This window comes from Scyliorhinus canicula, chromosome 18, assembly GCF_902713615.1.
Source record: "Scyliorhinus canicula chromosome 18, sScyCan1.1, whole genome shotgun sequence".
Classification (NCBI taxonomy): Eukaryota; Metazoa; Chordata; class Chondrichthyes; order Carcharhiniformes; family Scyliorhinidae; genus Scyliorhinus; species Scyliorhinus canicula.
This window is the reverse complement of record NC_052163.1, coordinates 53,523,301-53,549,904: the sequence shown is the minus strand read 5'-3', so window position 1 is coordinate 53,549,904 and position 26,604 is coordinate 53,523,301. Positions and strand designations below refer to the sequence as shown.

At 43.4% G+C, this 26,604-nt stretch overlaps 1 protein-coding gene across 2 annotated transcripts in view; it reads right to left on the bottom strand.

Moving 5' to 3' along the window:
- Window positions 1–26,604, bottom strand: part of map2k4a (mitogen-activated protein kinase kinase 4a) — a 213,090-nt gene that overhangs the window by 104,167 nt on the left and 82,319 nt on the right. The window contains exons 3-4 of one of the 2 annotated variants that reach the window (XM_038778177.1): window positions 23,897–23,929; window positions 9,955–10,060 (exon numbers count right to left, since the gene is read on the bottom strand). In XM_038778177.1, the coding sequence (XP_038634105.1) occupies window positions 9,955–10,060; window positions 23,897–23,929 (139 nt within the window). The remainder of the gene's footprint in view (window positions 1–9,954; window positions 10,061–23,896; window positions 23,930–26,604) is intronic. The other variant, XM_038778178.1, reaches the window with a different exon arrangement.

The window sequence follows — 26,604 nt, the reverse complement described above, 5'->3', positions numbered from 1 at the left end:
CTTCCCGTATTAGTCTTGGGAATACCCCGTCTGGCTTATCTATCCTGAGGCTTTTCAAAATTTCCAGTATATCCTCCTGCTTAATATCAACCTGTTTGAGCCCATTAACCTGGTTCACGCTGTTCTCATGAGCAACAAGGTCCAACTCTCTAGTGAATACAGACGTAAAATATTAAGTTAGGGCCTCCCCTATGTCCTCAGACTCTAGGCGCAAGTGCCCTCCACTATCCCTGATCGGCCCTACTCTCACTCTGATCATCCTCTTCTTTCTCACCTCAGTGTAGAACGCCTTGGGGTTTTCCCTAATCCTTCCCGCCAGGGCTTTTTCATGCCCCCTTCTAGCTCTCCTAAGTCCATTTTTGAGTTCCTTCTTGGCTATCTTGTATTCCTCTAGAGCCGGTCTAGTTCCTTGCTTCCTCAACCATATATAAGCTTCCTCCTTCCTCTTGACTAGAAGCCCCACCTCTTGTCATCCAAGGCTCCTTCACCTTGCCACTCCTTTGTCTCAGTGGGACCAAACTATCCAGCGCTCGCAGCAAGTGCTCCTTAAACAACCCTCACATTACTGTTGTGCATTTCCCCGAGAACATCTGTTCCCAATTTATGCTCCCCAGCTCCTATCTAATAGCTGTATAATTTTCCCTCCCCCAATTAAATACCTTCCCCTACTGTCTGTTCCTATCCCTCTCCATGACTATGGTAAAGGTTAATGAGTTGTGGTCACTGTCACTGAAATGCTTTCCCACCGGCATATCTAACACCTGGCCTGGTTCGTTGCCAAGAATTAAATCCAATATGGCCTTCCCCCTAGTTGGCCTATCTACATATCGAGTCAGGAATCCTTCCTGGACACACCTGACAAAATCTGCTCCATCTAAACCATTTGCACTAAAGAGGTTCCAGTCAATATTAGGGCAGCTGAAGTCACCCATGACAACAACTCTGTTACCTCTGCACCTTTCCAAGATCTGCCGTCCAATCTGTTCCTCCATCTCTCTGCTTCTATTGGGAGGTTTCTAGAAAACTCCCAATAAAGTAACTGCTCCTTTCTTGTTTCTGACTTCTACCCATACTGATTCAGTAGACAACCCCTCCTCGACTACCTCCTTTTCTGCAGCTATGATGCACTCTCTAATTAACAGTGCCACTCCCCCTCTTCGTTCACCTCCCTCCCTATTCTTCTTAAAACATCAAAACCCCGGAACATCTAACAACCATTCCTGCCCCTGTGAAATCTATGTCTCCATAATGGCCACAGCATCGTAGTTCCAAGTACTGATCCATGCTCTAAGTTCATCTCCCTTATTCATGATACTCTATGCACTGAAACAGACACACTTTAACATATCCCACTGAGTGCAACTTTGCCCTATCAACTGTCTATCATTCCTCACAGACTCGCTGCACACTATTTTTGCCTGTTCAACAGCTATCTTATCCTCTGATCCGTAGCTCTGGTTCCCATCCCCCTGCCAAACTAGTTTAAACCCTCCCGAAGAGCTCTAGCAAACCACCTGCCCAGGATATTGGTGCGCTTCCTGTTAAGGTGCAACCCATCCCTCATATACAGGTCCCACCTTCCCCAGAAGGCAGCCAATGATCTACATATCTGAAGCCTTCCCTCCAACATCAGCCCTGTAGCCACATGTTCAGCTGCACTCGCTCTCAGTTCCTTGCCTCACTAGCACATGGCACCGGTAGCAATCCTGAGATTACTACTCTGCTCGTCCTGTTCTTTAGCTTCCAACCCAACTCCCTAAAATCACTTTTTAAGATCCACATCCCTTTTCTTAGCTATGTTGTTGGTGGCAATGTGCACCACGACATCTGGTTGCTCACCCACCTACTTAAGAATCCTGTAAACTCGATCCGAGAAATCCCTGACCCTGGCGGCGACATACCTTCCGGGAGTCTCGTTCGCGACCACAGAATCTCCTATCCATTCCCTGAACTATCGAGTCTCCTATCACTATCGCTTTTCTTTTTTTTTTTTAAAAGTATTTTTATTAAGGTTTTGCAGAATTTTTCATAATAAAAGTGGTAACCATAATAACAAAACAAACTAGAGTGAACATTAACATAGTTCAAAAAGAGAATATACAATAACAATTAAATAGGCATTACCCCACACGACCCAGTCTTCCCACACCATCCCAATGAACCTCTCACCCCCTCCCCACCCACACGGATTGCTGCTGCTGACATTTTAATTTTCCCCGAGAAAGTCGATGAACGGCTGCCACATCCGAGAGAACCCTTGCGTCGACCCTCTTAAGGCAAACTTTATTTTCTCGAGGCTGTGAAACCCAGCCATGTCGGCAACCCAAGTCTCTACACTCGGGGGCTTCGGGTCCCTCCACATTAATAAAATCCGTCTCCGGGCTACTAGGGAGGCAAAGGCCAAGACGTCGGCCTCTTTCACCCCCTGAACTCCTGGGCCTTCTGACACTCCAAAGATCGCTATCTCTGGACTCGGCACCACCCGTGTGTTAAGCACCTTGGACATTGCCCTCGCGAACCCTTGCCAGAACACTCTAAGCTCCGGGCATGCCCAAAACATGTGGACATGGTTTGCAGGGCTGCCCTTGTACCTCATACAACTGTCTTCTACCCCAAAAAACTTGCTCATTCTCGCTGCCGTCATGTGTGCCCGGTGGACCACCTTAAATTGAATTAGACTGAGCCTGGCACATGATGAGGAGGAATTAACCCTGACCAGGACCTCTGCCCACAGACCCGCTTCCAACTCCTTACTTAGCTCCTCCTCCCACTTGCCCTTGAGCTCCTCCACCGGGGTTTCCTCCGCCTCCTGTAGTTCCTGGTAGATATCCAACACCCTCCCCTCCCCCACCCAGGTGCTGGAGACCACCCTGTCCTGTATCCTCAGAGGCGGCAGCGGCAGAAAGGCCACTACCTGTTTTTCAGGAAGGCTCGTATTTGCAGATATTTAAAGGCGTTCCTGGCGGCAGATTAAATTTGTCCTCTCGCGCCTTCAAACAGGGCAAGCTTCAGTCTATGAACAGATCTCCCAGCTCTGGAATCCACCATCCATCCTACCCGGGAAAAACCTGTGATTGTTGCATATCGTGGTCCAGACCGACGCTCCCTCCACCCTCTTATACTTCCTCCACTGTTCCCAGATCCGCAGTGTCGCCACCATCACCGGACTTGCGGAGTAACGGGTTGGCGAGAACGGCAAAGGAGCTGTTATCAAATCTCCCAGACTAGTACCTTTACATGACGCCGCCTCCAGCTACCCCCCCCCACCCCCCACCCCCCCCCCACCCACCCAACCCCCCCCCAACCCCCCCCCCCCCCCCCCCCCCCACCCCCCCCAACCCCCCCCCCCCCCCCAACCAATCGCCCATTCCCTGATCATATCTATATTGGCCGCCCAGTAGTAGTTGCGAACGTTTGGCAGCGCCAACCCACCCCTCCCCCCGACTACCCTCCAACAGCGATCTCCTTACTCGCGGGGTTTTATTCACCCACACAAAGCCCGTAATGATCCTATTCACCCGCTTAAAAAAGGCCTTTGGGCTGAAGATGGGGAGGCACTGAAAGACAAACAAAAATCTGGGGAGGACAGTCATTTTCATGGTCTGCACCCTACCTGCCAGTGACAGCGGGAGCATGTCCCACCTTTTAAAGTCCCCTTCTATTTGCTCCACCAACTGGGTCAGGTTGAGCCTGTGCAGGACATCCCATTTCCTGGCCACCTATATACCCAGGTAACGAAAACTTTTCTCTACCATCCTGAGCGGCTGCTCTTTCAGTCTCTCCTCCTGCCCTTTGGCCTGGATCACAAACAACTCACTCTTTCCCATGTTCAGTTTGTACCCTGAAAAATTACCAAAATCCCTCAGGATCCGCAGAACCTCCCCATCCCTTCCACAGGGTCCGAAATGTACAGGAGCAAACCATCCGCGTATAGCAAGACCCGATGTCCTGCACCCCCCACCCACCCCACCAGTCTCGCCAGTTCCTCGAGACTCTCAGCGCCATAGCTAGTGGTTCTATGGCTAGGGCAAATAATAACGGGGAGAGGGGATACCCCTGCTTCGTTCCCCGGTGAAGCTCGAAGTACCCCGACCTCAGCCGGTTTGTACATACACTTGCTACAGGTGCCTGGTACAACAATTTCACCCAGCCAATAAAGCCCTCACCAAACCGAACCTCCCCAGCGTTTCCCACAGGTACTCCCACTCCACCCAGTCAAAGGCTTTCTCTGCGTCCATCGCTGTTACCACCTCCGCCTCCCCTCCCTCTGAGGGCATCATAATAATATTCAAAAGTCTCCGGACATTGGTATTGAGTTGTCTGCCTTTAACAAACCAAGTCTGGTCTTCCTCTATCACACCTGGGACGCAATCCTCAATTCTTGTGGCCAGAATCTTAACTAGCAATTTGACATCCACGTTTAAAAGCACAATCGGCCTGTATGACCCGCAATGTTCCGGGTCCTTCCATCGTTTAAGAATGAGTGAGGTCAAAGCCTGTGACATTGTTGGGGGGAGGGTTCCTTTCTCTCTGGCCTCATTAAAGGTCCTCATCAGGAGTGGGCTCAATATTTCCGAAAATTTCTTATAGAATTCGACCTGGTAACTGTCCGGCCACAGGGCTTTACCCGATTGCATGCCCTCTATACCCTTGACAATCTCCTCCAATTCAATCGGGGCCTCCAGCCCCTCCACCAGGTCCTCGTCTACCTTTGGAAACCTCAACTGGTCCAAAAATTGCCTCATCCCTTCCACTCCCGTCGGGGGCTCCGACTCATACAGCTTACTATATAATTCCTTAAAGACAGTGTTCACCCCTCCTGGATCCAAGACCGTGTTACCCTCCTTATTCTTTACTCCCCCGATTTCCCTGGCCGCCCCCCTCTTTCGCAGTTGGTGTGCCAGCATTCTACTCGCTTTCTCCCCGTACTCATAGACTGCCCCCCTTGCTTTTCTCAGCTGTGCTACCGCTTTCCCTGTGGTCAGCAATTCAAATTTTGCCTGCAGACTCCGCCATTCCCTCAGTAGCCCCGCCTAGAGGGCCTCCGCGTATCTCCTGTCCATTTGGAGTATCTCCTCCACTAGTCTCTCCCTCTCGGCTCTTTCTCTCTTTTCCCTATGGGATCGAATTGAGATGAGTTCCCCTGTCAACTGCCTTCAGAGCCTCCCAGACCATTGCCACTGCTACCTCACCCGTATCGTTTGTTTCCAGGTAATCCTGGATGTTCCTGCTAATCCGCCCGCAAACCTCTTCGTCTGCCAGCAGCCCCACATCCAGTCTCCAGAGTGGGCGCTGCCCTCTCTCCTCACAAAGCCGCAGGTCCACCCAGTGCGGGGCATGGTCCGTGACTGTGATTGCTGAGTATTCTGTTCCCGCCACATAGAACATAGAACAGTACAGCACAGAACAGGTCCCTTCGGCCCTCAATGTTGTGCCGAGCCATGATCACCCTACTCAAACCCACGTATCCACCCTATACCCGTAACCCAACAACTCCCCCCTTAACCTTACTTTTATTAGGACACTACGGGCAATTTAGCATGGCCAATCCACCTAACCCGCACATCTTTGGACTGTGGGAGGAAACCGGAGCACCCGGAGGAAACCCACGCACACAGGGGGAGGACGTGCAGACTCCACACAGACAGTGACCCAGCCAGGAATCGAACCTGGGACCCTGGAGCTGTGAAGCATTTATGCTAACCACCATGCTACCCTGCTGCCACCTTTGGGATTAACACCCTGCTCAAGACAAAGAAGTCTATGCGGGAATAAACCTTATGAACGTGGGAGAAAAAAAGATAACTCCTTCGCTCTCGGCCGCGCGAACCTCCAGGGAGGTTCTCCTGCGCCTCCACCTCGAGGGCCAATACAACCAACTTGTCCTTACGGTCGGATAGCTTTTTTCTCCATCTCCTTAATCGCTTTCCCTTGTGTTGCCTGAGTTGCGATCATTTGGTCTATTGATGCCTTCATCGGATCCGACCAGCATGTCCTTTTTAAGAGGGGATGGGACAATTGGGCGCGGCCGTTTTGGCGCGGCCGTTTGGACGCAGCCGTTTGGGCGCCATGGGACAATTGGGCGCAGCTAAAATTCTTTTAGTTTTTGTGGCTAGTAAATTGTTGCAAATTGTTGCAAGTAAATTTAAAAACCTTAAATTAGTTCATTTAGTTCAGTTCATTTGGTGATTATGAGCCATGTTTTCAAATTTAAGAACACTTTCATGTATTCTTTTATCTTTATTGTAAATTAAAAACCTTAAATTAGTTCATTTAGTTCAGTTCATTTGGTGATTATGAGCCATGTTTTCAAATTTAAGAACACTTTCATGTATTCTTTTATCTTTATTGTAAATTAAAAACCTTAAATTAGTTCATTTAGTTAAAAACCTTAAATTAGTTCATTTAGTTAAAAACTAAAGTTAAAAAACCTTTAGTTTAGTTCATTTGGTAATTATAAGCAAGGCAGATATATCAAAGCAGATATATTAGGAATGGCTGGTAGACTAGCTTGGGATACGTCTGTCAAACATTCATTAACAACTACAGTCGGTGCCTCAAGGGTTTCCTGTGCTCTCTTTTTTATTTTAGTTTTCACGAGTGCAACCTCACAACTTGTGCAGCAGAAGCATCATGCGAATGGCTGTTAAGCTGCCTCACCACGTTTGCAGCTTTAGTATGGAGCCGTGCTTTGCACCGGTTTTTTTTGCTCACAACGCCAAAATTTCACTTCGCTGTCACCTTTGCTTGTTTTGTCAAAGACGTAAAGGAATCCGTTATGAACAAATTTTTCTTTACCACGTTTTGTTGATACTGCCTCAGCCATCATATGGGTATGCGAATTGCTTTAGTTAAAAAATATATAAAAAGATGGTGATAGAACGCACCAGCACCCAACTCAACGCACCCGCACCAGCAGCCAACTCACCTGAGGCTAATTCACAAATAAAGAAATGTTATTTTGGCGCCAAAACGTCCGGCGCCAAAACAGCCGGCGCCAAAACGGCTGGCGCCAAAACGGCCGCGCCACAACGGCCGCACCCAAACGTACCTAACCCTTTTTAAGATCAGCAAAATAGCCCCCAAGGAACTCCTGTTGCTCGTGTGCCCACTGCGCCCATGGACCCTGGTCTATACCGCCCGCCATGCCGCGGCGCCCGCTCCGCACGCTTCTGTCTGCTGGCACTTAAACGCTTCACCCGGCCGCTCCTGGTCCAGCTATCCATACAACAGAGAGGGAATCCTTTTGGCAGTGTTCGCTTCACTAATCTGCCCCAAAAAATCCGTGCAAACTCCTGAAAAAAGGTCCAAGAGTCCGTTCCAGACAGGAGCTGCCGAATGCGTGACCTACTCTCCCATGGCCGCCACCGGAAGCCTCGTCACCGCTTCTTCAATGGCCTTGGCGAGATCTTTTCACAGTTGTTCCCTCTGCTGCTGGAATTCAGCTTTAATAAAGGCCCTCAAGTCAGCTTGAGGCCCTTATGCTTGCCCTTCCCCCACCTGCATGCTGGAAACGGCTTTAGTCTTTGCTGCACCTTCAGCCAAATCTTTCACTGTTTCTGCCAAGAAACATACCATTAAGGGGGAAAGTACTCCTCCAAAATTCATCTACGTCTTTTCATCAAAATTCCACCCCGTATTGATTAAAAAAGAGCTCTTTTCTGTAACCTTAGACAGGAGCTGCCTTGTGTGTGACCACCTACTCCATGATCCACACCGGAAGCTCACTATCGCTTTTCTGTTCTCCCCACTTCCCTTCTGAGCTACAGAGCCAGGTTCAGCGCCTGAGACCAGGCCACCACGGCCTACCCCTGGTATGCCCTCCCCCCAACCCCAACAGCATCCAAAGCGGTATACTTGTTTCGAAGGGGAACGGCTACAGGGGATCCCTGCACTGTCTGCCTGTTCCCTTTCCTTCCCCTGACTATAACCCAGCTACTCTTGTCCTGAACCTTGGGTGTGGCTACCTCCTTGCAACTCCTCTCCATCACCCCGACTGCCTCCCGGATGATTCGGAGTTCTTCCAGTTCATTAGTATAAAATCTAACAAACTAACAAAAGAAAAATGGTAAATGCTAGCACAGTAACATTTCATTTTTGAACCTCCTAATGATTGCCAAAAGCCAACTTTTTAAAAAAGCTGAAGAGGAATGTAAATTTTGCTTTGGGATTCTCAATGTACCAGACCACATTACTGGATATAACCTCACACATTTACTAGCATGGCAATTAATAATGAAAACATCAATATATTGAAGAATCAGTTTTAAAATCAGTTTTTGCTGTTAATTGAACGATGGAAGTAAAGACTCGGAAAATGCATGCAATTATTAAGTTGTTAGCTTTCTAATAATGCCTGATTCAGAATACAATTTTTTTGGAATATTTTATAGTGATCAAGTTCAGTAGCTTCAAAGGCAGCACTGTGGCTGAGTGGTTCGCACTGCTGCCTGACGGCGCTGAGGACCCGGGTTCGATTCCGGTCCCAGGTCACCGTCCACGTGGACTTTGCACGTTCTCCCAGTGTTTATTTGGGTCACACCCCCTACAAATGTGTAGGGTAGGTGGATTGGCCACGCTAAATTGGCCCTTAATTGGAATTTTTTTTTTTAAAGAAAAAAGAAGTTCAGTAGCTTCAAATGTATCCAAACTTATGCAAAACCAACTTCCTTTCTTTTCTAAGAAATTTAAAGTACCCAATTCTTTTTTTTTCCCCAATTAAGGGGAAATTTATCGCGGTGCCATTAAGAACAGTAAACAACCAATCACATAAAAGTATTCTCACATGGTGCAGGTTAGGTGATTGGCCATGCTAACTTGCCCCATAGATGCGTAGGCGGGTTTGCGAGAATAGGACAGGGGAGTGGGCTTAGGTAGGGTGCTCTTTTGGAGGGTCAGTACAGACGTGATGAGTTGAATGGCCTTCTTCTGCACTGTAGGGATTCTATGAACTAACCAGAGCTTCAATTCTGATCAGACGGTTAAGTGAAGCACTGAACCATTTAGAACTTTAAAAAACCGCACTGTTTATTAGAAATGTTGCTCAATTCTTAAAAATGGGTACACATGCAAGATATTACTTAGACTTAGTAGCTTCCACATCAAAAGACAGACAAAGCACTTTAACCTCAGGTTAGTGACCTGTTTCAAGAAAATAAAAGTAGACCACGAAAGCAAAGATATTAACCAAATAATAATGAAACAACCAATAATGGATTCAAGGGATTTTATCACAGGACAAGTTGGCATGATCTAATATTTGTACAAGCCAAAAAGTATTGTTACAAGTGAGTTAGCCTCTCACTAATGGGAATTGATGTCTGATAGAACACCAGTCAAAATATTAGCTGCTGCTCCATGTTCCAACTGACAAATGTTGATGTTTCTGTAAAGCTTTTTCATTCAAGTATTTACTGCATATTACAAAATCGAGCACATGCAAATAGAAATCTGTAATAATCAATATTGGCCATGGAACATCTACATAACAAAATAGGAAATTGAAAATATTCCATTTTTTTTTTAAACGGAGAATTCTAAATTATAAATGATAATTGGTGCCATGATTCTCAGTTTCAATTACTTTGATGACTAATTAATACATTTACCACTAGAATGTTATTCAGCAGTGCTCCAGCAAATAGAAAATAATCCAAAGCACACAAATCTCAGCCATGGCATCCCCACAGTACAAATTGTTGATCTTCATCTGGTGGGCAAGAACAGCACTTCATGAAAAGTAAGGCACCTAAATCAATTGGAGCAACAATTCTCAGACTATTATTCGAATCACCTGTATAGACTGAGCACAGAAAGACACTAAGGTGACCATGACCATCTTCTCTGCTAATTATAAAAAAAGGGGGTTGACAACAACGCTCCAGTATTTCTTGGACGCATAATTTCCGATCTCAATGGATGTTTCATATTATAAAATTAGAAGACTTCACTCACATATGTGGGTTCTGAAAGTGAACTCCTCCTGTTGGATTTAGTGGAAGCCTTGCTGTTGTCTTGATGGCTGGGTTGGCAAAATTCAACTTCAATGCTTTGCGTTTAACTGTTTAAAAAAGGGAAATGAGAAAAGAAAAGATATTGTATTAAAATCATATCCACACTGTCCTAGATACCGTACCTTTGCTCAACAAATAAATGTATTCAATTTTATAATTATAATGAATTCAAGTATTGTGTTTATAACGTGACGTGCTACATCAATTGGAGGAAAATGACTGCTGCTTTTTTTATAAGAATTAAACTTGCCTTTTTATTTTTAAAGAGGCACAACTTTGCTCTACTGCTGCCTCTTGTGACAAGACTTCAGCAACAATTGTCTTCTGACAGATTTGGCACAAGATTTTAGGATTGTGAAACAAAATCACACTGTACTTTGTACAGTAAGACAATCAATTATAACTTAGCAAACATATTTTCAAGCAGATGAGAGCTGTTAGGAAGTAGCTGAGCATAACTGTCTCGTCATCGAACATCAAATCTTCCACCAAATAGAATTTGTCAGACAGTGATCAGGATGGGAAGTTGAATGAATTTTCTCTTCCCTACCAAGAGCACATACACTGATCAGTGTTCATTTCATTCCTCCATCTGAGTTTTAGGAAATGAATCCAAACCTTTCTGATATGTAGGAGCAAAAAGCATGGCGATTGGTTACAAAGGACTGAATACTGGCCATTGCAAGACTTTATTTGGCATGGGAAAATGGGGCAGTTTCAAATGAACTAATATGAAGATTTTCCACCATACTTCCAAATATAGGAATGAGTTTTGCTTTCCCTTACATGTTTATACATATTCACTATATCCCACAAAAGGAAAACAGACACATGACCATTTTCACTTCAAGGAACATATCTATTTTACCACTTGAGAAACAAGTCATGCATGACATTCACACTTTATTTCATCTTTTCAAATTGATCAAACAAGAAATACTGGGTTTGTCACTGGACTGGTAGCGCAGCACAGGTTTGTATCTGAATTTGAGTGACAGTGTATTGACAAAACTGGGTTTTTAGAAATTAATTCAAACCATATAGGCACGGCCAGCATTTATTGCCCAGCCCTTGAAGTTGGTCGTGAACCGCTGCAGCTCAAAATAGCTTTTCCTGTGGCAGTTTCCATACAACAGTGGCTCACTTGGCCATTTCCGAATGCAGTTTTGCAAAGGCGATTAGGAATAGGTAATACATGTTGGTCTTACTATGCCCATATCTCATGAAAGAATTTTTCAGTTCAGAGCCAATCACATTAGATTTTTATATACATAAATAGAGGGCAGCACTGTGGCTAGCATTGCTGCCTACGGCGCTGAGGACTGGGTTTGAATTCCGGCCCTGGGTCACTGTCCGTATGGAGTTTGCACATTCTCCCCGTGTCTGCGTGGGTGTCACCCCCACAACCCAAAGATGTACAGAGTAGGTGGATTGGCCACACTAAATTGCCCCTTAATTGGCAAAAATAATTGGGTACTCTAAATTTTAAAAATATATAAATATATACATATATTATATATAGAAAAATATAGGCCACAATGGCTGAATTTCGAATCTAAAGATAACACCTGGATGGATTTTTACGACTATCTGGTCATCATATGGAGACCCACGTGTTTTGTTCCAGAGAGAAATTAACTGAATCTAAACTCATCATTTGCCATGGTGTGATTTGAACTCATCTCTGGATTATTAGCGTAGACTTCCAAATGACTCGTCCAATAATTTAACCATGATGCTACCACACCCATAATTATAATATAATCATCGCCATTACATTATGGAACTACACACCCAGTTTACTGACATCTAATGACAGAACTTGTATTTTAACCTTTAAATGTTACCTGAATGCTGAGCTGAAACTAAACACACATTCTGTGCTTGAACTTATGTGTGGCTGCACTAAACTGGCAACTGAAGAATGCCAAGCTGGAAACAAATTTGAATGCTTACCGCAAGCAAAAATTGATGGCACAAAATTACACTGAAAATATCAGGTTTAAATGAAATTAATTCACAGTATTTCTTCAGTTTAATGAAGTCTAAATTTTGGAACTTGAATTACACACTTATCAATCATAACCTATTTGGAATTATGTCATTATTAAAAGGAAAGGCAAGTCTAACAATGCACATTTTATGCAAAATACTCTGCTTCCAGATGTTCTTTTTATAAAAGAACAAATGCACCGACCACAATTCTATTATTAGAAAAACAATAATTCTCTCAATTTCTGGGAACTATGGAAAATCAAGTCTTCAATCATTGCTAGATTAGGCCGCAGCATCATTGATAGGGTATCTTCTGCAACAGTTCCATTGTTAAGTGGGAGCTACAACTTAACGCCAGCCCAAGTGCCATCCTATAACCAGAATAAGTCACAAAATGACATCACTGGTTGGATACTTTACCGTGATACGCCATTAATCTGTTCAGGAGGAAATAAATGCCATTCCTCCGACCTTGGAATTCTGCCGTGGAGAGGCAACTTCAGAATCTGCAAATTTCCCAAATTCAAAAAGTATGCATAATTTGCTCCTACTCCAAGAAGGTGGAGATAAAGGAGGATCTTCAAAATGTGAAGAGTCAACAGGCCTCACACTTTACTGCGGAGGCCTTCAAGATCACCTTCTGGACAAGAGTCTGCTCAATGGAGCAGGAGGTTAGTACTTCTTCCAAAAGGTAGACCGAGTTTCTTCTTCCAAAAGATAGACGGAGCTCGATGAACAGCAGCCCATCGGAAGAAGCCAGCTCAATAACTTCACTGCAACCTGGCATTTGAAGGATCAGCATCCTTTTATGCTGGATTGTATGACGACAAGACCCCAGATACAGCCTCCCAGACATTGTTCTTGAACATGGAGGTTTTAGATGACAGTATATGGGAGAGTCTGATCAAACTGCCGATTCTGGACAAGTTGACAAAAGCCATCAGGTCCTTTGAGAGGGATAAAACTTCCGGAAGCAATGGCTTACCAGTGAAGTTGCATTCAACTGGGTAGGACTGGATCAGCCCAGAACTGCTGGAAATGTATGAGGATGCTTCTGGCCGGCAGTATGTCAAAATCCTTCAGGAAAGGTATCATTACCCTCATCTACAGGTGGAAGTGGGGGGTGGGGGGGGGGGGGGGGGGGGGGGGGGGGGGGAATCAGAAATTGGCAACCCATTTCACTATTTAATGTGGACTACAAAATTCTGTCTGAGGTCATTGTCAATCAAATCACGTCTGGTATCTCGAGTTTGTCATTCACCCTGACCAGACCTGTGCTGTACCCGGCAGAGAGATCTCTGATAGACTCACAGGACTCAAGAATATGATCGCCTATGTATGGGACAGGGGGATGGACACCTGCTTCACCAGCCTGGACCGGGAATAGGCCTTTGATACAACATCACATACCTACATGATGGAAGTGCTCTCCAAAATGGAGTTTGGGGAGGGAATCCGCAATTGAATCCAACTTCTCTACATAAACATCAGAGGGGCAGTTTCAATCAGCGGATGGGAATTCAAAACCGTTCTGATCAAATCTGAAGTCAGGCAGAGCTGACCACGTTGCCACAGAACACTCCATTCAGTTGGGACTGTGCCACACCACCAAACACTTGTAGAAATATTTCTGTAGGAAACCACCTCTGACCCCATGTCCATCAGGCAGTGATCCATATCTAACATATTTTAAGGACTCTGTGGGAAAAATAGATATGGATCCCATAGTATGTTTGGAGGGCCGAAGGGCCTGCTCCTGTGCTGTACTTTTCTTTTCATGGTTCCCTGAGCAGACTGTCAAAGTCATGTGGCAGAATGCCTCATCAAACAAGCACCAAAATGAAACTTGGAACTGTCAGATCCTTCTCAGCCCCTCCGTATATAGTCCTCGAGGCATAAATGTTGGGCAAGAGACAGTTGTCCACCATCCCTCTGGAATGTACCTTTTCAAGGAAGGTCTGGAAAGAGTTGCAGTGGTTTTTAAATCGAGGTTCATCCCTCGCAGCTCCCTGTGGAAGGACTCTGCTCTAAAGACTGTTCCCAGGGATGCACAGAGATAAACATCAACAGCAAGTGGAGGACTATTAACTCCATGAAAGGCACTCTTTGTTCTCCACAAAACTTGGATCTTCCAGAGAAAAGAGTTGTCCAACACAGAGTGCTGCAAACTGGCACATTGCAAGGTCCACGACTGATCTTATCAAGTGGCTCGAGGAAACAGATGGTCTAAGTCTACTCCTAATTCATATATATGTCATATGTAGGGCTACGTCGTTAAAAAACACAATAAAGCTTGGGGCAATCACTGCAAAGGTGAAATAGGAAACGGCCACTGTTTAAGGCCTTTCTGCCACAGTGCACCAACGGGCTGGAAACTGGGTAAAATCGCTCAGGCTGTAGGTTTGATATGTAATGAATATTGTACATATTAACTGTAATTGCAAATGTAATGAGTAACACAGTATTGGAAGAAACTTTGACAGTTTTGGAAGCTTTGACATGTGAGCTCCCTTCTCTCTCCACAGATGCGGTCAGACCTGCTGAGATTGTCCAGTATTTTCGGTTTTTGATTGGAAGAAACGGATTACCTCATGTAATGTCAACTGTAAACGTACTTCGAAATTGTATGAATATATTTTTGGGAGATATCCTTATCTCAGTCACTAGTAATCTTCTACAATACAAAATGGCTCCAGAGCAATTCTCCAGCCAGCTCCCTATTGCTGCAATAGGTGCGAGACACCCCGGTCTGCCTTCTAAATAACAAGACCAGCACAGCAGTGATATACGGTTTGAATTTTCATTCCGTTTCGTACCTGAGGAAATTTGCTTCTCTTTTAAGTAGAATTAAAGTAAAGAGAAACATTCAATATTGCAACAAGGCAAGTGAAAACAGACATGAAAAAAAAACTGTCGGAGTAAAATGATGCTAACTAAGCACTTGAGGATTTTTAGGATAGTTTAAAAAACTCGCTACAATTCAGGTACGCTGTTGCCCTGAACATGTTGTTCTATGGATCAGTGTCAGAGAATAGTTCTTGCTGTCTCATGAAACAGCTAAAAGGCAACCCTCCTTTTGCACAGGAGATGCAAAAATAACATGTCCATAAAATTCCTGTCTTCAACCCAAAGATCCATAAATAAAATTATATGCATAGTATCTTAATTATTGGCAGCATGCAGCTCATCATAATCAGTTGGGACTTTTACAAAGAAATGCAATACTGGTGAATTTGCACAAAGGGCCCAGACATATATCAAAATTCCAACAAAGTCCTCATTAGTTGGGAAAGATTTTAGTACTGCGAGAAAGAGGAAAAAAAAGTGTCACATATGTTTTCATATTATACTGCAAATATTTATTTGATCAATGTCATTCTGAGCTCTTTATAAGATAGATTAACAGTACAAATAGCTATACTCTTCCAGTCAATTACCTAATGCATGGAAAGCACCTGGTAGCTGCCCGTTGTGCCCAGTGATTCAGAACATGATTTAAGATTGACTGGAGTAGGACTTGCAGTTTAACAATGTGACATATTGCATTAGTCCAGGTACAAGATGGTTGCATGTTTTCAGTTAATAGAAAATGTTTCAGAATCAATTCAGCTCATTTTCAAAGTCTTTCCAAGTGAGCTTAGTAAAAAAACATGGCTCACAGCATGGAAAGTGATGGATCCAATTTGGACCAATAGTGGCATCAAAACAACTTTTTGCAAATAATCACTTCAACATTTTTCATTTAAAATCAACGGCAAGTAGCAGAAGCCAGTTTAAACTAACACTGCAAAAAAGCTTCTTTTTTTAATCCTAAACTTAAATCCTAAACGTTCAGTCAATTTTCAAATCATGCATCACTCTAGAACAGGGGTGGGCAAACTACAGCCTGGGGGCCGCATGCGGCCCGCCAAAGGTCTATTTTTTTTAATTTTAAGGTTAATGGGGGGGGGGGGGGGCTGTTGGGTTACTGGTATAGGGTGGATACGTTGACTTGAGTAGGGTGATCATTGCTCGGCACAACATGTATTTCATGTGAAGTTTCTACTTTAAAATATTAATTAATAAAAATTAATTGCTTTTTTTTCTTTAAAAACCTTTTATTTTGGCTATTTTAAATATTAATTATTTTACTTAATATACTATGCGGCCCTTTAAAATTGTGAATTTCTGAATGTGGCCCTTGCACGGAAAAGTTTGCCCACCCCTGCTCTAGAATATCGTGCAAATGATCAAATCTCTCAGGGAAGACAGCTATTTTATCAGAATGCATGCTTGTGCAATCATGTCTTTTGCATGCCCTGTTTTGTTAGTTTCCATAAATATCAATCGCCTGATATGACTGAACAGCAACCCAGACTTATATGATGAGCCTTGTAGAGCATTCCCATTGAATTACATCCATGCAGGTGCTTTGCGAGTCGGAAAGGATTGGCAGACTAGCTCACTTGTCTCCTGAAAAAGTCTGATGGGTGATTTAACAGAGGTCTTTGAAATTATGAAATGTCTTGCTGCAGTGAATACAGAGAGAATGTCTCCTCTTGGTTGGGTGGGGGGATCAAGAAAAATAACTAGAATGAATATAAATCGTCACCATGAAATCCAATAGGGATTCAGAAGAAATTTTTTTACCCAAATGAGTGATAAGAATTTCTGACCATGGGGTGTTTGAAGCAAACAGTTCAGATACATTCACGGGAAAGCCAGCCAAATATATGAGGGAGAAGATAATAGAGGGTTAGATTTAGATTAGGAAAGATGGGAGGAGTTTCAAGTGAAGCATGGATTGGTTGGGCTGAATAGCCTGTTTGTGCTGTATATTCTATGCAATTAAATGCAGCCTTAGGTGTGCAATCATTAGACAGATTTTTGACCTGCAAGAGAGTCAAAGGTTATTTGGGGCAGGCAGAAAGTGGAGGTGAGGTCACGATCAGATCAGCCATGATCTGATTGAATAGTGGAGGAGACTTGGGGCCAACTCCTTCTCTAATTTCTAATGACCTTACGTTCTTTTGGAGTGTCAAAGAAATGAATTAATCACCTTTAGACATTTATCTGCAATCAAAACATAAAAATCTAAATAAGTTAATACAAGATCAATTCAGCATAATATTCATTAAATTAGAAATGTTTGATTAGTTTCAAGGAGTTTACATCACTTCCAACATTATTTGTATTGGATTTAAATAAACTTAATGGGCGGCACAACGGCACAGTGGTTAGCACTGCTGCCTCACAGCTCCAGGGTCCCGGGTTCAATTCCAACCTCGTGTGACTGTCTGTAAGAAGTTTGCACATTCTCCCAGTGTCTGTGTGGGAGTCCTCCGGGTGCTCCGGCTGCCTCCCACAATCAAAAGATGTGCAGGTTAGGTGGATTAGCCATACTAAATTGCCAGTTAGTGGCCAAAAGGTTAGGTGGGGTTGCAAGGATAGGGTGGAGGTGTGGGCTTAAGTAGGGTGCTCTTTCCAAGGACCGGTGCAGACATGATGGGCCAAATGGCCTCCTCTAGATTCTATGATTCAATGAAAAACTGTAAATTCAAACATCACAAATGCTGGTTACATAAATTCCAATCACGGACATCCATTTATAGTTCATAATCACCCATCTTTTGCATCATAACATTCAGGAAGAAAATACAGACCAGTGAGAAGTAGCAACTGTATTGATGACAACATAATGGCCAGAGTTGAGGGGAATCACTTAAGCTGTAAATCACAATATAGTTAATACATTTTAGCCAAACAAATTTTCTTTGAACATGAAGTTTTAATCAGCTGTCTGAGTCTTTTAACTATTCATTTTTCTGTAAACTGCTGTAATCCATAGGACAGGCATAACATTCAGCTCAAACGAAAATTGAGTTAATCATCTCTGCAGAGGTTACTACAGGTTAAACATTTTCTCTGAAGCAACTATCCATTTAGAAGTAACAACACGTTATACAGACAATACAATAACACAAGTTGGCCAGAATGACAAAAATCAGTGCAGGCCAAATGTAATGCAATAAAAGAACACAAAAAATTGTTGATTGCAAGTCACCAATCAGTATGGTGCATAGATGTCCCCCATACCCATTTACTACTGATTCACAAAGAACTGCTGTCTGAAGTTGAGGCAGTACAGTAGCCAGCATTATGAACAAGTCTTAGTTAGCCGTGAGTCATCACCACCAGAGCATTACTTTTCAAACCTAGTTTTATTTAGGGAAGGAAAGTCAAATGAAAAAATATAGCAAGAAATATAAAACCTTCACCAGCTTTTACCATTTTATTTGCACAAATAATGTTCGCAGTATAGACCACTCCACATGTATAAAAACACGCTTCTACAGTATACGAGCGATGTTTCACGTTTCAGACAACTCTACTTATAAACTTACTTTCATGAGTTTAAGGCTAAGCCAAATAATATAATTTTCAGTTGATACAGTTCAATAATATAAAAGACAGGATGTCAGCTGTCAGTTTCCTATTACTTTGCAGGCCAACAGTAATATGCTTGTTACAATTAATGTGGCTTAGTGAAATTAATATGATTTAAATTGTTAGCTAGCCCATCTTGCAGAAAAAATGGGACCAAAGGGGGTAGATGTGTGTTTTAGAGCCCACAAACCTAAATATTTTCAAGTGTTTATTCTGTTATCATAAGTGCATGAGAGTTGAATTTACAACTGTAGAAAATATTTACGAACCTACAGCAACATGTTTGCTGGCTGCAGATCAGAATACCTGTAAATCGTTGAAACTGTAAGCTGACACGATTTAAAAGTTATTTTGTGTTCAATTACATAGCACTTTCACGAACTACAATAATGCATGCAAAATTTCTAGTGTGTAATGTAACAACAGCTTTAATATTAGAAATATTGCCATATTGATATGTGATGCACGTGGAGCTGGGTGGGGGGGGGGGGGGGGGGGGGGGCAGAAGAGTACAAGCTTTAAAATCAACAAAATATGGTCTGAATTTTCCTCCAAAGGGATGAGGCATTAGACACAAAAGCACATCCAATCCTGCACCATTGTCCGGTGTCCAGGAATAAAATTGAGCAGACCACCTGGATTCAACTTGGAATTGAGATTGGAAATGACAACAGCTTATCTTGCAAAGACCTCCTGACGATGGACTTGGGCCAAAGTTGGTAGAGTTGTCCCACAAACTGGTCCAGCATCATGTTTACAGAACCATAGCATACAGGAAATGTCCCTGACACCGCCATCCTCATCCTGGGTATATCTGGTCCCATTTGCAGGACTGACCCAGCACAGGCACAATGGTATAAGTCAGGAGGGAGTTGCGCTGAGAGTCCACAACATTGACTGTGGATCCCATAAGTTTCATGGCATCAGATCCAAACATGGGCAAGAAAACCACCAACTGGTGCTCAATATGATAGACTTCGAACAGATCTAACAACTCAAGACTGGGCATCCATAAGATGCTGTGGGACATCAGAAGCAGAATTGTACTCAACACAACTTATAACTCATGGCCTGGTATATCCCCCACTCTACCATTACCACCAAGCTAGATGATCAACCCTGTTTCAATGAAGAGTGCAGGAGGGCATGTCAGGAGCAACACCAGGCATAAGTAAAAATGAGTGTCAACCTGGTTGAAGCTATAATACAAGGCTACTTGTGTGCCAAACAGCATTAGCAGCAAGTAATTCCACAACCAACGGGACAGATCTTAAGCTAAGCAGTTCTACCAATGTGCTTGGACAACTCACTGGAGGAGGCTCCACAAACATCCTCATCCTCAATGATGGAGAAGCATCAGAACATCAGTGCAAAAGACAAGGCTAAAGCATTTACAACAATATGCAGCCAGAAGTTCCAAGCGGCACAGTGGCTAGCACTGCTGCCGGGACCCAGGTTTGAATTCAGCCTTGGGTGACTGAGTGTGGAGTTTGCATGTTCTCCCTAGTGTCCAGAGACATGTGGGTTAGTTGGGGTTATGGGATAGGGCGGGGGAGTGGGCAAAGGTAGGGTGCTCTTTCAGAAGGTCGGTGCAGACTTGGATAGACTAAATGGCCTCCTTCTTTATCAATGGGATACGATGGATTCAACTGATTCGAATCACTCCACGTAATATCAAGCAGCTAAAAGTACTGGATACTGCAACGGTTATATGCGCTGACAATATTCCGTCAACAGGACTGAAAACCTATGCTCCAGAACTTGCTGCACACCTAGCCAAGCTATTCCAGTACAGATAAATACTGACATCTACACGGCAATGTGGAAAATTGCCCAGGTATGTCCACAAGGGACAGGACAAATCCAATCTGGCCAGTTGCCACCCCATCAGCCGACTTGCGATCATCAGTAAAGTGACGAAAGAGGTCATTAACAGTACTATAAAGCAGGGCAGCACGGTAGCCTTGTGGATAGCACAATTGCTTTACAGCTCCAGGGTCCCAGGTTCGATTCCGGCTTGGGTCACTGTCTGTGTGGAGTCTGCACATCCTCCCCGTGTGTGCGTGGGTTTCCTCCGGGTGCTCCGGTTTCCTCCCACAGTCCAAAGATGTGCAAGTTAGGTGGATAGGCCATGATAAATTGCCCTTAGTGTCCAAAATTGCCCTTAGTGTTGGGTGGGGTTACTGGGTTATGGGGATAAGGTGGAGGTGTTGACCTTGGGTAGGGTGCTCTTTCCAAGAGCTGGTGCAGACTCAATGGGCCGAATGGCCTCCTTCTGCGCTGTAAATTCTATCATGTGCAGCTAGGTGAATTGGCCATGCTAAATTGCCCTTAATTGGAAAAAAATGAATTGGGTACTTTTAAATTTATATTTTTAAAAAACAGTACTATAAAGCAGATAACTAGTTTGGATCGCATCAGACACTCAGCCTTTTACCTTATTAAAGCCTTCGCTCAAACATGGGCAAAAGGGCTCAACTCCAGAGATGAAGTGAGAGTGACTGCCCTTGACATCAAGGCAGTATTGATTGAGAATGGCATCAAGAATAGCCAATTGAAGTCACTGGGATTTGAGGGGAACCCTCTTGTGGTTGGAGTCATATTTGGCAGAAAGCAAGTTCCTCAGGGTCGTGTCCTCGGCCCAATCACCTTCAGCTACTTCAACAACAATCTTCCTTCAATCATAAGGACACAGTTGGGGATGTTCGCCGATGACTGCATAATGTTCCGCACCATTCAAAACTCCTCAGATACTGAAGCGCTCCAAGTTCAAACGCAACAAGACCTGGATAATATCCAGGATAAAAGAAAATTACTGCGGATGCTGGAATCCGAAACCAAAGAGAAAATGCTGGAAAATCTCAACAGGTCTGGCAGCATCTGTAAGGAGAGAAAAAAGCTAACGTTTGACAAAGACTCACCTGGATTTGAAATGTTAGCTCTTTTCTCTCCCTGCGGATGCTGCCAGACCTGCTGAGATTTTCCAGTATTTTCTCTTTGGATAATTATCCAGGCTTGGGTTCACAAGTGGCAAGGAAAATTCATGCCACACAAGTGCCAGGCAATGACCATCTCCAAAAATAGGATCCAACTATCGCCCCTTGATATTCAATTACATTACTGTCGCTAAATCTCCCACGATCAACGTCCTGGGAGTTTCACTAACCAGAAACTGAAGTGGACCTGCCATACAAATATTGTGGCTATAAGAGCAGTTCAGAGACTGGGAATTCTGAGGTGAGAAACTCATCCCGACTCCCCAAGGTCTGCCCAACATTTCCGAAACACAAGTCAAGAGTGTGATGGAACTGTCCACTTTCCTGGATGAGTGCAGCTACGGCATTCATAGAATCATAGAATTTACAGTGCAGAAGGAGGACATTCGGCCCATCAAGTCTGCACCAGCCTTTTGAAAGAGCACCCCACTAAAGCCCTCCACCCTATCCCCATAACCCAGTAGCCCCATCCAACCTTTTTAGACACTAAAGGTAATTTATCATGGCCAATCCACCCAACCTGCACATCTTTGGACTGTGGGAGGAAACCGGAGCACCTGGAAGAAACCCACGCAGACACGGGGAGAACGTGCAGACTCCACACAGACAGCGACCCAAGCCGGAATCAAACCTGGGACCCCGGAGCCGTGGAGTGACTATGCTAACCACTGTGCTGCCCCTAAATTCAAGAAGCTAGATACCATCCAGGACAAAGCAGTCCACTTGATTGGCACTCCATTCTCCAACTTGAATATTCACAAATTCGACCACTGACCTACAGTGGCAACAGTTTATACCACCTCTAAGATGCAGTTCAGGAACTCACCAGAGCTCATTTGACGGCACCTTCCAAACTTATGACCTGTACCACCCACAAGCACAAAGGGCAGCAGACGGATGGATGGGAACACCACCACCTGTAAGCTCCCCTGCAAGGCACAAACCATCCTGACTTGGAACTATATTGCCAATCCTTCACTGTTGCTGGATCAAAATCCTGGAATGCTCTTTGTTACAGCACTGTGGGTGTACTGCAGTGGTTCAAGAAAGTGGCCCACCGGCCAAGTTTACCACCCATGAAAGAACAACTAAAATGTTACACCCAATTATCTCCCCAATCACGTTAGAATATGCTTCAAGTTAAAGCAGGTGTGAATCAGTGTAAACAATTGAAAATCAACCAAAGCACACAACCCAAACCAGAAAATGTCATACTTAGCTCATTTAGCCATCATTAATGCACATCAACCATTAATTGAGGAAGATTTTCAAACTTTAATGTGACTTCTATGTGTAATAAAAATCTATTAAAATGAACAGGAAGCAGAACAAGTCTCAAACAAAAGTTTTAAAAATTCAGAAGAACATTTGGTCACAATGTTAAGAGGCCAGTACCGCACCACAAATCCCATCTCTCATCTGCCTCCCAGCACCCATTTAAAAAAAAGAGGGAAGAATTTTGGCACGGGTTGCATGGCTGATTTTCATACTCAAAAGTATACAATGATGATTTGGGCATATTGTCATCGCACTCATTAATGAACACCCAAAATTTCATGATCTTTTAAACAAGGTTAATTGTTTGTGCTGAGGTTACATTTTCTTTTTCCAATTAAGGGGCAATTTAGCATGGCCAATCCACCTATGGCCTTGTATATATTTTTTACTGTTTTAATATAAAGATATGGCCAATCCACCTACCGTCACATGTTTGGGTTATGGGACACGCAGACACAGGGTTAATGTGTAAACCTATGTGTTGAGGTTACCTGTCTCTGAATGTTAATTTGGAGTAAATCCCTGGTCTACACGTTTAAAGTGTAATAACAGCATTAATTCATGCCTTCTCCATTTCCTGGAAAACTCCTGTTACACATCTCACTGTCCAGGCCAGTCACTGCGTAATTAAAAGTAGCAGCTTGTGCACTTTACATTCAGATCAATTATTTGTGAAGATTCCGAAGCCAAACAAATGAATTATGTTGGGGCATTGATAATTCTACAGTTGAATGATCAGGCCTTTTGAAAACCACAGAATTCTTCCGGCAGATCGTGCATAGAATAATTCATAGTTCTACTGTTACAAAAAAATGTTTCTTTGTTTCAGCCTTGATAAACACTGAAAATTACACGTTTCAGAACTAAATAAGTAGATGCCAATAATCTCCATCTGCCAAGAAATCCAACAAAAGAACAAAAGTTCTAATGGTTACTGGTACACAATTTCACATAAAACCAATGTCAGGAAGACAGACCAAACATGTACTTTGCACTGAAGTTCTGACAATCTCTATGTATTGTCAGCAAACAGCAGAAGAGAGCTAAAATATTAGCATCCCAGAAAAGTAGTATTTGCGAGATCAAAGTTCCACAGGCTGTTAGTTGGAATGGCAGTACAGATACCCACTACCCAGTTATGAGTCAGAAGCAAGTTTCAGAATATAGTACCATGAAATAGGAGCTTACTTTGCTCGTTTCCACAGATGCTTAGCTGAACGCCTAAAGCAGAGAAAACAAAAAAATTTTTTTTTAGAAATAATTGCAATACAATAAATTTCCACAGCTACCACTGCACTTGTTAAAGACTGGTCAGTAGGCTTCTTGCCAAGCACTTTTGGCTAATCGACTGAAAAACAAACGCTGACTTCTTTGAAAGCTACAATGCATAATGACAAATAAGTGCATATTTTTCAAATTAAACTTGTATTGAAATTTTACCTGTATTTTAAAAAGACTTTTATTGTTACACAAATAGAAACGTTCATACAACATCTGGATTAAATTAAAGGCATGGTCTGCTATGCATATTCAAATCCTTTTAACATGAGTAAGTTGGTCGTCTTCACTCATATTAACTTGCATATACCATTCTTTCCTAAGGTGCAACACTCAGTTTACCCTCAATAAAAATTAGTAGCAGGGGGAAATCCTTTGAAGTGTATTGAAGCACTATAACTCTACAAATACAGCTGTTATGGACCTCAAATTAATATGTTAGATGACATCATAAATCCATAATTTCACAGAATTAATATAAAATGAGTGATGGAATCAACCATCAATATCAGGTCAGAATTATGTTGCTGCATTATAATTATTCACTGTGTTAACTAGGTCAAATGACAAATTACAGGATTTATATACACCATTTATTACTAACCATAGCTGAGACACACAAAAGTGAAGGACTCATTTGAACAGTAGGTTAGAAACAGACCTTTCACTTCTTGGGCTTACATGCAAATCTAATCTAAGCTGTTTGAAATTCTCCTGTATGCGGTATGCGCTGAGCAGCAAAATTTACTATAATGCATTTGATGACTACAAAACAGTGATCCTGACTCTAATTTATCCTGCAACGACTTTTTTTTAGAAAGTAATCCTTTAACAAAAGCAAACCTAAGTGCTAAGAACTTGGGAATGATACTGCATCTTTGCAACAACGTTTTTCAAATATCTAATGGAGACAACATTAGGAAAGGCTACTTAATCAAAGAGGTACGTTTTAAACAAAGTCATAAAATAGGGAAGTCAAAGAGGTTTTGGGGTGAGTTAGACTGGAGCACTTAAGGCCCAAGGTTGTCACAAATGGCAGTGAGAAAGAAGTTGGAGAAGCACAGAGTTTCAGGATTGTAGGACAAAAAGAGATTGGAAAGTCAAGGCCAAGATGGGTTTTGAATAGAAGGTTGAGAATAAAATTAAAACATTGATGGATCAGGAGCCAATGAGTCAGTGAGTGAGCAGAGGGTGATAGGCAAACAGGACAGCTGCAATTGGGATACTCGCAGAAGAGATTTGGATGATATCACGTTTATGAGGGTGAAGCCAGCTCAGAGAGCACAGGATTTGCCTCGGCATTACTGGCTTTTGTGTTCCTTAATTGAAGCGAAACAGAACATTTCTCATTTCAGGTGCTGGGTGTTTGCTTTCTTGATCATTAAAATCTCCAGTTACTCCAAAGTAATCTCACAGGTACTGAATTGGGACATTAAACATGCAAAGTACGGACTCATAGATGAGTATCAGAGGTGGCTTTTATATCACAGGAATGAATTCAAACCCCAATTCCACAGGTCAACATCTAATCTATATCCACATCACCTAGTCCGAGAACAAGTAGTTGTTTCCGGACAAGATATCAAATATAAAAGGGTGGCACGGTAGCATAGTGGTTCAATTCCCGGCTTGGGTCGCTGTCTACGTGGAGTCTGCACATTCTCCCTGTGTTTGCATGGATTTCCTCCGGTGCTCCAGTTTCCTCCCACAAGTCCCAGAAGATGTACTTGTTGGGTAAATTGGACATTCTGAATTCTTCCTTGATTTACCCGAACAGGTGCCGGAGTGCGGCGTCTGGGGGATTTTCACAGTAATTTCATTGCAGTGTTAATGTAAGCCTACTTGTAACACTGATAAAGATTATTAGTTACATATAATTTTTTTTTAACGTATTTTATTTCAAACATGTATCAAAACAGCAAATAAACACCCCGGGAAACATGCTTCCCAACAATCAACTATATAGTCTGTACATATTTTTCCCCTTTTTCACCCTCTCCCCCTTCCGATGAACAGCTCCTCAAACACGGTCATAAACATCCCCCACCTTTTCTCAAACTCCCCTCCCCCCACTGAGCCCCTCAACTCATACTTCATCTTCTCCAAACGCAGGAAGTCATACAGGTCACCCAACCATGCTGCTACCCCCAGTGGCGATGCCAACCGCCACTACAGCAATCAGAGAGGCGAAAGTCACGATATCGGCCTTCTTCCTCTCCATGAGCTCTGGCTTCTCTGAAACCCCAAATATCGCAAACAAAGGGTCCGGGGTCCACTCCTCCTCCACTCCCCTGGCTAAGACCATGAACTGTCCCGCCCAGAATCTTCCCAATTTTTCGCAACTCCAAAAAAGTGCATGTCCACACCTCTCACACTCATCTGATACCCAATGAAAGAACCCACTCATTTTCCCCGAGTCATATGCACCCTGTGCACCACCTTAAACTGTATCAGGCTCATCCTTGCACAAGAGGAGGTCCCATTCATTCTTCGCAGTGCCTCACTCCATACTCCCCAATTGATCTCCCCTTCCAACTCCGCTTCCCATTTCTCCTTGATCTTCACCACCTGCTCACCTTCCTGCTCCCCCAGTCACTTGTCTTTATCCCCAATTCTTC